Source organism: Phalangium opilio, unplaced genomic scaffold, assembly GCF_054372755.1.
Source record: "Phalangium opilio isolate 3A_F unplaced genomic scaffold, DU_Popi_V2 ptg000204l_1, whole genome shotgun sequence".
NCBI classification, from domain to species: Eukaryota; Metazoa; Arthropoda; class Arachnida; order Opiliones; family Phalangiidae; genus Phalangium; species Phalangium opilio.
The window spans coordinates 912,597-925,138 of record NW_028324215.1 but is presented as its reverse complement, the minus strand read 5'-3'; the positions used below and the strand labels follow the sequence as shown (position 1 = coordinate 925,138).

At 37.9% G+C, this 12,542-nt stretch overlaps 1 protein-coding gene across 1 annotated transcript; it reads left to right on the top strand.

Annotated features, from left to right (window-relative positions):
• Positions 1-10,196: 10,196 nt before the first annotated feature.
• LOC149621468 (uncharacterized) lies at positions 10,197-12,241 on the top strand. The gene is made up of 5 exons (XM_089853714.1): positions 10,197-10,241; positions 10,310-10,451; positions 10,524-10,744; positions 11,664-11,944; positions 11,998-12,241. Exons 1-5 carry the CDS (start codon positions 10,197-10,199, stop codon positions 12,239-12,241), a joined length of 933 nt encoding a protein of 310 aa, XP_089709840.1.
• Positions 12,242-12,542: the final 301 nt, after the last annotated feature.

Sequence of the window (12,542 nt, the reverse complement as noted above, 5' to 3'; positions counted from 1 at the left end):
AATATGCTTCACATAAAATCATTATGTTGCCGGTGGAAAAAGCCGAAAATAAGGGCATTCTAACTTCCCGCCGAATTAATTTATGCAAAGGACTAAAGACAAGTTGGAACAACATTTAATGGAATTGATAATCGTCGCACGCAACGCATTTTTAGTACAGGTAAAGGCAAAGGCATTACGCTTGTCTTTGCGTGTACTAAATTTCGTTGCGTCCGACGGTTAAAAATTCCACCATTAAGCGATAAAATATTTTAAAGTATACCTTCAATTAGCGTATTAGCGTTGCTTGTGCCACTAACGGTTGCCCCCGGAAACCGCTTAAGGTAAGCTCTCGGCAAGAGCAATTGCTTTTTAAAGGAAGGATTACTTTTGGAGACTTGCGCGTACTTTGTAAGGATGTATCCATCCAATTTTGTTCTCCTTTTTTTGGATGGTTTACTTCGGTGTTTGCAATCTAACCAATTCCATTTATTAATATATTTTCAAATAGCTCTCCCTTTAAATCCATTACCAAATAACTTGACAATGAAGGTGCATATAATGTTAGAATAATGCTGGAGCTTCTTTGATTGGAAATAGGAGGCCAAGCTGTTGCTGTAGGTTTTAAGGTAGTCCTTTTTTTGCTGGAAGAAAACCATAAGTTAGCCAATCTGCGTGTTTTTCACTTTAATCCATTAAAGAGAGGATGAAAATTAATTTCTAGACTTTGTTCTAGTAATTTTAACTTCTAAATTTATTAGAAAAAATACATACCAATCATCCTCACTTTGAAGAAGACAACTCACAATCCAGAAAGTCTCATTGCTTCGTGGGCGATCCAACGCCAACCAGTTGGTGTCTCGGTTAGCTTGTGGTTTGGCTTTTCAGTTAAAGTGTCCCATTCCTTTACAGGGAATGTTGCGCAAAATTCGACAATGGCGTACAATAGGTGGTTCACATTTATGTTTTCGAAGGAAGGGGTTAATTTACTTTTGGAATTGTTTTTGTGCTGCGCGGCCAGAACTTCAATAAAGTGTTCAAAAGTAACTACCTCCAACGTTAGATCTGTTTTTAATTGAAGAAGCCATGACCTTCGAAAATTAATGTCATATTCATAATTAAAAGTTATAATTATTTAGCCGCGTGTACACCAATGACGTTAAATACACAACTAGACTGAGCGCTGCGTGCTTCAAATTTAAGAAAAGTGAAGCTCACTTTTGTTTTTATGGATAGGACGTAATGTAGAACAATGACGTCACTGACGGCTGACAAGGAGCCTCTAAGCCTAATATTTCATTGCCGCGTGCGCGCGAGCGAGCTCTATTCAAATCAATGACGTCATTGTTCTACATTTTGTCATATACATAAAAAAGAAAGTGAGCTTCATCTCGAGCCTATTCAGCGCTCGCTCTAGGGGTATTATTCCTAACTCATTGGTGTACACTAGACTTGTTAGCATCAGCGTTTCAAAGTAAACAATCCATCTTATTCCCTTTCACCGGAAGTTAGGCTTATCTCGGGATTCATGGAGGGGAGTACTACACGGGAAGAAATTTCTCTGTCGTCTGCTAGATATTTGGCAGAAGACAGAGTAATTTTTCCACGCTACTCCCCTCCATGAATTCCGACGTAAGGCTAATTTCCGGCAAAATGTCCACGCTCTTACTTAGCGAATGGCAAACGAATAGCGATAAAAACCAATTTAGGATGTAAAAATAACGAAATGAATTAAGTCATGTTGAGTAAGAATGCGATGACACCGCGCGTGTTCCGTTTATAAATGCCTAAAGCCAAAAACTATTTGCATACAAATGAATCTTGTGTCTTTCTCAAACTTGGCGATAATGTCCTCCTGGTGGGCGCTGTAGGCTTTCAAGGGGCCGTTGAAGGCTCTGAGTAAATTAGGGGCACTAAGAAGGTCTAGGTGGCTCTAAGGATACCGTTCCATATCTCAGAGATCTGTTATTTAGCACAATTACGCGGTGTGCCAAAATATGTTTATAATTAAATTCGAGCCTTGTATTATCATATTCACCCATGACATTAAACATGGATTAAAACAAAGTAAAATTTGAAATATAAGCTCATAGCATAAAAAACTAAATGTGATTAAATACGTTTTTTAATTCCTCTTATTTAAGTAAAAATTTTGTGGGGCACTAGAAAATTTAATTCCCCAAAGTGGGCGTTGGACGAAGTAAGTTTTGACAACCACGGGCGTAAATGCTACCGCGATGTGATAGCGATTAGTAATAACTTCGCCAACCGTGACGCGATTGCGGTTAGAATTTTGTTTACGAAGCTTTCATCATTGGAAGTAAAGTTTCAGTTCCCAGTTCGTAAATATCCACGCTGTCACTTATCGAAAGGCGAACTAATAGCGATATAACACAAATACGCCATTTTTAATACAATACGTCCATATTAGAGCTAAAAGCAAAACCTAAAAACCCGAGTATCTGCCAAGGCTTACATTGTTAGTGAGAATCAGCAAATAGAAAGCGTTTCAAAGTAAACAATCTACCTTATTCCCTTTCGCCGGAAGTTATTCTTACCTCGGGATCCATGGAGGGGAGTAACGGGAAGAAATTTCTCTGTCGTCTGCTACATATTCAATAAGTTGGGAAAACCTAAATATTACCTCTCCGTGTCTAGAAGATTATATAAACTTAAGTATAAAATGAAAACGTCGACCTTTTCTCCCTCATCCTTTCCCGCTCTTTGCGCTTCCGCATTTCATCCTTACTCTCAACATTATCTTCCTCCATTTTACTTACAAAAATCAAATACTCACAAAAAGAAGCGGCAAAAACCTGCTGGCTCTTTACAACCACTTAATTTGACTTAATATCCAACTTCCAAACACAAATATTTTCTGGTAGATAAATTAACAACCTACAAGCAAAGAAAAATTCTCAAGAATGGCTCCCACAAATTTAATAGGTCTATTTTCAACTAGGTGGGCGTATCTGATTAGATTTAAAATATATATTTTTCAAATTTTTGGTCTGGCTGTTTTCTACACCTAGATGGTTTTCAGTGAAACAAACAAGGAGCATAAACACAATAGTGGAAGCTTCAGTCTTATTTAAAACATGTAAAACAATTATCATCTCTGCAAATAGCTTACACATGTCTTTTTTACCAATGCCTAACCGTTTGGATTTTTCTAAAGCAATCTCAGCACCAAAAAATATTTTTTGATACAAAATAAATGTTTTATATTCTTATTAAGAATAAAACAAGAGAATAGAAAAGGTCTGTCCTCTCGTAATTTTTTAAGCTTTTATCATGATTACTCTATACAACAGTAACAAGGAGTATAAACCCATTATTGGAAACAGTATTTTTTTTCGAAACAATCTCGCTTATGTTTATCCTCTCTAGACTTCGCTAAAAACGTATTACTCCTACGTAAAATATTAATAGACAGGCAAGGATTCATACCATTAAAGAAGGAGCGCAATATTATCCATATTTTCATTTCATATACAGAGAAAAGAAATTATTATGTTTCTGAGAGGAGCTCCCCATTTTGGTTGTTGTTTTGAAAAGTATATCGCAATGCACGGGCCTTGATAGATATAGGAGGCAATGAATGAAATATATCACAATGCACGGGCCTTGATAAATATAGGAGGCAATGATAATCTCTCTCTTTGCACGAGAGGTTTATCTTTAATATTTAAATAAATATAATTATTTTTAATTATTTTAATCTTCAATAATTAACATTAATAATAGTTTAATCGTTTAAAATAAAGTTATACCTATTATCATCTCAAACTTTGCTAATATTGACGTTTAAAGTGTAGGGTACCCCTCTTGCCCGCTTTCTTCAAATTTTGCGGTATATATACGATTCGTTTCCATTATAATAGTAAGGAAAAAGCGCAATTGCGAAAACCTTTGGTGGCGATCCCACCTTAGGGAGGCTAGACGATTCTCGTAACCTTAGCTGATCGCCGCGTGTATCCTAAAACCAAACGATGATAATGGAGTAGAAGCCAATGATACAGATTGGTGTCCATGTGGAATAGACGGCAGACCAGTGGATGGTGGTGTGAGAACTCAAGTAGAGGAGCCATTTCCGTGACTGTGAAAGCAGTTCGGAAATGGCGAACACGTTTGCTCCAATACGCAAACTGCGAACGTGGTCACGTGGGTGTAACAACGGACAGACACAAAGACAGATAGACTCACACACAGACACGGCCGTTACAGAACCTCTCCTGGACTACGTCACACGGAGAGGTAAAAACCCAAGATATCTCCCTTCTAAAAGTCTATGACAACACCATACGCTTACCACTAATTCCAAAGCGAAAAATATTGTAGAGAAGTGTCAGTATGTTTTTTACCTCTCCGCGAGTGACGATGACGTTATGGGGAGGTATTAAACTGGACGTATCGGGGTGTCTGTTCCTGTCATCCCGTTTGCAGTTGGCAAATGGAGCAAACGTGTTCACAATATCCGGACCGCGTTCGCAGTTCACAGATAGCAATATTTACTTCTACTCCATTATCATCCTTAGTGTTAAGATGTACGCGGTGATCGCAGGATCAGATTAAAGGGGGGGCGAGGGGGCACTGGCCCCCGGGCGCAAGGGTTTTTAAACAATTCCCCCTATCAACACTTACTGTTCATTTTTTCTCGGCTTAAGGGCTTAAGGGGGCGCACATTATCTCGGCCCCCGGTGCAAAATTGCTTAATCCGGTCCTGGGTGAACGGCTAGGGTTACGAGAAACGTCTAGCCTCCCAATGGCAGGGCTTCCTCCAAATATTCACGCAATTGCACTTTTTAGCCATATCGTATACGATAGGCTCTTAGTTTGACCCGAGCCGTAGTAGTAGTAGTAGTAGTGGCCGGGGTTGTCGCTTTCGTTATCGTCAGATTTTAGCTTAAAAGGAACTTTATATTACCACAACCCACCCATAGGGGTTACTGGGCTCGGTTAGAGATTTAATTTTAATTAAAATTTTTTCAGGTCTGACCCGGGAATAGACAGACATTCTAACACTGAACCACAGAGACTTGATAGAAACCCCGATTTTTTTATCGTTTATTTTTATCTCTAAAATGTCGGGGTGATGTGGGGTGGGGTACCTCTTAATCTGTGGGGTCGGATACTTTTGAATTTTTATCTGTGGGGTCGGATACTTATGAATTTGTATGTTTGGGGTTTTTATATTTATTTTCTTTTTTATTATGTGCTAATTAAATAGATAACGATTTTTCCCGTTTCCTGCCGCGCTCCTCATGTGTTTCGTTCTCGTTCGATAGCTATCACCACCTATGTTATGTTTGACTGGAACGTTTTGGCGGTTAATTCAAATGTGGGTTTAGATAGAGCCTGTAAACTCATCGACGGGATTATCACTAAAACTATCTGTTCTTCGATTCGCCGGAATATTAGAATTACAGCATAAGCAGAAGTTAATGACTTCTTATCCTGGGAAGTATTGGACACTAAAGCTTTATATAGTATCCATCCCTGCTAGTCAAAATTCCTTATGGCAATCGTAAAAGAGGGTCGAAAGTTTCCTCCCCACAAGAAAAACGATCAAGTCTACTGAAAAAAATCCCACACCGAGAGGCTGAGGCACTCAAACTGTGGGGCGTGTTCAAAACTTCTTCAGCGCCAATCGTTGAAAAGCCGTCTGTCTAGAACTCTCTGAAAATCCATTACAATCCCTTGGGCCTAGGAACCCACGCTAGTTTGAACGGAATTTCTAGCAAACAGCTGTTCTTGTCACCGTTTCTGATTCGTTACGTACACCACAGGACACACCTTAAAGTTTCATTACTTGCCCGCTGCTGGCGCGCATATCAGCCTGCCAGCTCAAAATGAGAGAAGCGCCGTAGGTGGCGCGGTGATCGGACCTAATAAGAAGTTGGCTAACAGAGATGGTTCCGGATATGGTTAGAGTCCAATACTTCCCAGGATAAGAAGTCATAAACATCTGGCATAAGTAAATTTATACGGTTATTCACTGTTTAGAGTAGGGAATCGAGGGGCTATTCACTCTGATTTTATGCACGGTAAATCATTTAGGCATTGTAAAAGATAGCGCTATTCACTCATTAGGGTAAGGTATAGAGGGGTTATCCACTCATTATGGTAGGGTATAGAGGGTCTATTCACTCGTACGATATGGCTACTATTACGAGCCCTTGGGCCGTCTTGTTCTTATCCCTTATGGATAATCGGTTCACTTGTATACCCTAAATTTCGAAAAATTTATAAAGAGCAGAAGTCCTTTAAATTGGCCTTGGCTAATTTAATGGACTTCTGTGAAGAGGCATATGCTAGAATTTAATCGTCAAAAAAAAAACTAGAATTTAAAATATTTTAGGAAAGATCGTTTTCATAAGAATAATTTGTGTACATTTTAAGGTACTTTCCCTTTAACATTATTAGTTAATGTAAATATGAAGTATTAAATTCATTGGAAAGATCAATTTAATAAGATTTATTAGTGGATATTTTGATAGATTTCACCATGGGGGACGAAATATAATGAATTTTTATTACCCCCATGTTTCGGACATGAAGTTTTTGAAGCAAACTTCGAAAAATATTTTTTAAGTACTTCAGGCAACCGTTCTAATATTTTCCTTGGTTTTAACTCTAATCGACTTAACGCACATGGAAAAATAAGGTGATTATTAAAGTCGACGTTCCATTTAAAATGCGAATGCTATAATCTTGGGAATAATACGGTAATTTAATATGAATTTTTTGAAAAAGATTAAAAAGCTGATGACTTCACCTAAAGTCCAGTCGTTAAAATGTTCTCTCAACCGCAAGTCGGAAAGTAAAGTTATAATTACCATTAACACGTACGGACTATTACCTTTAATTACTAAAGTTAAATATAAATTTTTAAAAGATTAAGATTTTCAGTATTTTTCATCAAACTAAAGCGATTAGAAAATGTGTTCTCTCCATTTCCTGGTCTTTTTCACAAAAACGTTTCATTTACTTCATTTAATTTTTAAAGTTCTTGAGTATAACGGATCTTTACCTTTTTTGACAAGGGACGTTAAGCGATAAAGTATAACCATTAAAAATAATGGCTTAACTTTAATGATGGTTTCTTGAGGCTGAATATAATTAAATTCAATATAAACATGAAAATGCACCAGCTATAAACTACTGAAAATTGTGGTAGTTAAAAATGAACTATACATCACCTCGCGGAAATAAGGTCTTAATTACTTTAATTATAATATAAACTCTGGCGTTTTATTTATAAAATTTTCGAAAACACAAGTCTTAAAATACTGGCTATTTTTCGAACGTAAACATATTTAATTACACTTAATTATGAAACCAGGTATTTTACACTGAGAATTTAACTTCAACCTTTGCTGCGCGGTTCCTCATATGCGCCGTGTCCTGTATGTCAAGACGTAGGTCTAGCTCAGAGTCTCTATCTTACGCATTTAGAGCAGTAATATATACTTTCGCTCGAGAAAAAATACACCAAGCCACAAACATAGACAGGAGTTTTTCAGTTCCGCATAATGATATTCAAGAAAGCAAATCACACTTGACTCACGCCCGTCTTTACTATTCTAATTTATTCAAAATGAACCACGTCCGGATGGGAGTAGTTGAGGTAAGGAAATTTAGACATCAATTTTTAAGGTTATATCTCAGTGTCTTTCAACGCAATTCAACGCTTAAAGGGAGGGTTGAATAGGAAAATCAAGTGATATTTTCTAATTATAAGACCAATCTGAACAGGAAATACCTTTGGGTGATTTGAAAATTCAAATTAGTTTGAGATATCATGTATGATTTTAAATAGGCCCCTCCTACCAATTGCGTAACGCCCTGCTTTCTGGTTAACAAAATTCTCGAGGCACGCTCTTTTCGAATGAAATTTAGCACGACATTTGATAAAATTTGCGCGCGATGTCACAATCGTGGCGCGAGATATAGAGCGTGCTATGAGAATTTTGTTAACAAGAAGGCAGAACTTAACGCGATTGGACAGAGGGGCTTATTTAAAATTATATGTGAAATCTCAAACTAATTTGAATTTCAAAAACACCCGGGGGATGATGGATATTTCGCTATGCAGATTGGCCTTATGATTAGTAGAAGAATTGATAAAAACCCTCACTTTAAAAACGGAGATACTTCATTGAAGTTTGACTTATCTTATTTCGTATGTCTAAATTTGGCTTCTTTTTTTCAAAGGAAACTGTGGGTTTTGAGATCTCCGATAGTGTGTACTCTTCCATACTAGAGTTTTACACGAAGAGGTTTAACGTCAAGTAGGTCTGTCACATTTCCTCTCAACGAGTCGTCAAAATAATACGAGAACTTTCCTTGAAGCAATAGTGTGGTGGAGATACCATTAAATGATCTCGTTGGAATAAGAAGAGGGAGTGATTTGCCAGAGGTAATTTGAAAATTACACACCCGCACAACAGCTCGCGCGACGCTGCACGTGAGGCATTACTAACACTTGCCTGTTATATTTGAACGTGGATTCGTGGAAGAATGCTGTTTCCAGGTAGCCAGGAGCTTGATAAAACTACTTTCCCGAAAAATCAAACGGAGCTTAGTCTTGTGTTCACTGAACTCTTGGAACAATGTTCCAAAATGATATTTACTGATAACAAATAATTGACATCAGGAATGAATGGAGGGGAGTTGGAGTGGCTAAGGTCAAATCATAAAAGGCGTGAAATGATCTAGGAAACATCTTGCGTGGCTTATTTTATGATAGCTACGTCATAGACTGACGAAATACGACTATTTCCCGCTTAAATATTTTCATTGGCTGCCAAAAAAGTAAAATTCTTCCGCTAACTCCACCCTCTATCCGCTCGGTCCCTAGTTTGAAACGACTAGACATTTATCCGCCTTCAGGAGATGGATAAGCAGACGATGGGGGAGGAGCTACACTTTTCAAAAAAAGTAAATTATGCCTCGCCATATGTTTCCACCATCAAGGGAACACAGGGGGCCCCTTTAGCCATTCCAACCCCCCTCCATACAATCCTTTTGATATTGATTAAAAAATTCCCGGTTAGAAGCAAACTTTATTAAACTCTATATTGAAAATGAGCCACCTTGAGATTTTTTCGAGTTTCCTTAGATTAGTCCAGAGAGAATTTATCATAGGGAATGGAAACTGAGGAATATTATGTAGCTCAAAAATCACGTGATCAACAAAACTGGCCAGGTCTATTTCCGGTACTATTTTTTGTGGCCCGTCCCTCAAGGGTGGGTCTAGAATGTTGCGGGAGGGTCTAGAAGAGATGGACACTATCTTTTTAGGGAAAGGGAAACGTCTGACTTAAAATAACTCCAATGGCACCAGTCGCACTTGAAATCGCGAACCCTTATTGGGTAATCGTACAACCGACAGGGATTGAGGGCAAACTTTAAAATTAAACGAGAGTCATGTGACCAGAAATTTACCTGGCCAGTTTTGGCGTCGCAGCCTACTTGTTTGAGCTACAGTACATTGTATTTAGCACCGTCAAGGGCAAGAGCTTCTACTTCCTATTATAAATTCTCTCTGATTAGTCACAACGAATCCAAATGGCCCCTGTTCTTAAGGGCTACCCAACCTTCGAGTTGGTAAGTTTGTTGTCTTTAGTAGCGTACTCCATAGCGCTAACAGGAAAGGTCCATGCAATGTATGAACGAAACTTTACCCCGGATACGGAGTGTTTGGTTACTCAGAAACGTTTTCCCCTTGGTTTTAGCAAAAAGAAAGTCAGTTTGACGACTTATTACCCACAATGCTATTCCAGAATAGAAACTTACCCCTTTCAAGTCCCAACTATGTGGTACCATCTTATATTCAGATTTTGTGAAGTAATTAAATGACGAGGCAAGGAGTAATTTATTTCACAGTAGATTATGGTTATTCACCTAAAACGTAACGTAAAGCGGTTATATGTTGGCGAACTGATCAGCGACCGGTTTTCAGGCAAGTTAAGGTGCTAGACTGTTTGTTTGATTGTCTCTCCGTTTTAAAGAGATTCCATGAATCTCTCTTCACAAAAATCAAGATATATTAGTAAAAGAATTGAGATGTGGCTTTGTTTCGTTTTTGACAGTCAATAGACGTGCTGTCTTTTCCGTTGCAAGCCGATAATTTGTATTCTCCCGCGATGAAATGTCGCATCACTAGCGTTTATGAGTCGGTATCAACCTTTATTCTTTCTTCAATCCCGAAGATGACGAAGAAACCATCTCTGTCCTTCCTCAACATGGAAGGAGAAGTAATATGAAATTGCTCCGAAGATTTTCACAACATATACTGCAAGTTTTTTTCCAACATTAACTATAGTTCACGCTATCTTGGCTTTCAAGTCTATTGGCAGTGGCAATTGTCATGGCTTTAGCCACGCCCAATATACAAGGTGGTCAACCGTTCATCCTTACTTTCTTCGAAATGATTTGGAAAAATTTACTCCTTTTTTTCTACGAGCGTAAGTAATTTCTTAAATTTAAGAGGTGCAATGTATCATATCTGGGACTCGACTTTTATGTCGTGATTTCAGCGTACGCCCGCGTTGAAAAAGCGATCACGTGGCGCGTGACAGCGATATCATGGTTGATAGCGACCACTTTCATTATCTTCGAAATATCAGGGAAGCTGAAGTCGGATTTCACAGAGAAAGATTACGATAGTGTCGACACCATCGCCCAACTCCTAAAACAGGATTTTAAAAATGTCTGGTTTTGGGCCGGTACTGATGAATTCGCTTCTTTCAGAAATAAGGTAAGTGCGTAATTACATATATTGATTGGACAATAGCTATTTTTTCTTATTAAGAGAATCCCGTCACAGATTTTCTATTTATACTCAATCCGAACTCGTGTAATCATAAGAATATCAAACCACCCGTAAGCGTGAATCGGCGGGAGATTGGCCACAGGCATTGTCTAGGTAAAACTCGGGAGAGAAGTCTTCCTGGTGGCACAAAAGGGAAACTTTATTCAAATCGCGCAAGGGATGCTACCGGAAGCTTGGGAATAAATACAAGGATTAATATATATCTTAAACTTACCTATTATAAGCTCTACCTCTATTAATACTTGTAATCATAACAAACATTGTCGTCTGCTAGTGGGGCTAAAACGAGGATTTTGAAGTTCGCGTAATAAAGGCATGCGGCAACCTACACTTTTATCTTTTGTACTTATCCTTTTCATAAGAAACCAGTTGTACTGTGTACACTTATCACTTAAAAATTCGAGATAATTTACTGTTCCTAATCTTAAACAAACAACTTAAGTCTTAAAAACCCGTACTAAACCAATTACCGCTGCCATTTATTGCAGAAGCAGACAACTGCTTAGATTTCCGGGTTATAAGGTGGTAGGGGGAATCGGGAAGGAGAGAATTGCTTCGTTTTCCCTCTAGGTGGCGTTGAACCTCAAATTTCTCTCTGGCGCCCTTGTACAATGGTGATTACCCGTGGTCTTATTAAGAATTCACGCTTGCGGCTGGTTTTATATGCTTATGATGTAATTTTTACGCGTTTTTGTTGTACAATTTCGATTAAACTTAATTTCAAACTACAAGACATATAATAATTTCCAATTTCTGGCCCTTTGTGGGTTGGAAAAAGTGTATAATAGCCCTTGTTTCTATATTATTGAATGATTGAAATAATTCTAAAAATTCATTACTGTAGGTCAACGTGTCCATCCCAGAAAGTTCTATACTCCCTGTTGAAAACGTGATTTTAGGAGACGAGTTCGTCAACGTCTCGGATAACGTCGGTGACAAGAGGAAGTTCATGGTAGTTGGGACAATGATGACTCAGTTTCTTCTGCTCGAAAATCGAAGAATGGAAAACAAAATACAGTACGCGAACAAATACTACTTCTCGCCGTCTATTGAGGATAACCTTTTAGTCTTTGCTGTTTCCTACAATTTCTCGCAATCAAACCTCATGGAGATGGCCAATCAAATGTAAGAACATACACAAAAAACAAAAGATGATTTTGCAATTTTTTTCGTTACAGGATACAGACTTGCAACGAAAACGACCTCTTTTTCCGCCATTTCTACAAAGCGCGATATTCGATGGATCTCATCAAATGGAAAGAGCCACCGGACGATTTTTCAACGATATCCGTTAAGGAAGTCCAAAGCCTTCTTTCTCTGTACCACATGGGAAACGTCATTACCTTAATGGCTCTGATACTCGAGAAGACCTTATCACTTCTGCTGTTTGTCAAGAACTCGAGGAAACCGAGAATAATCTAGCAACAACGCTCACATAGAGTTTATATTCTGAAATCGATAATTTGTATTAAAACCAGTGACGGTAACTTTCAAACACTACAATTAGAGTAAATATGTTGTGGAGACAAGGAGATGATTTGATTGAATTTTGTATTTATACTGCTTTAACTTAAAACGAAATAATTTAATTTTGTTCTTATAAATGCTTTTAATTAAAACGATATAATTTGTACATTTAAATGTTTTTACTTAAAACGAAATAATTTAAAGTTAAATGCTTTTATTTTAAACGAAATAATTTAAAGTTAAATGCTTTTATTTT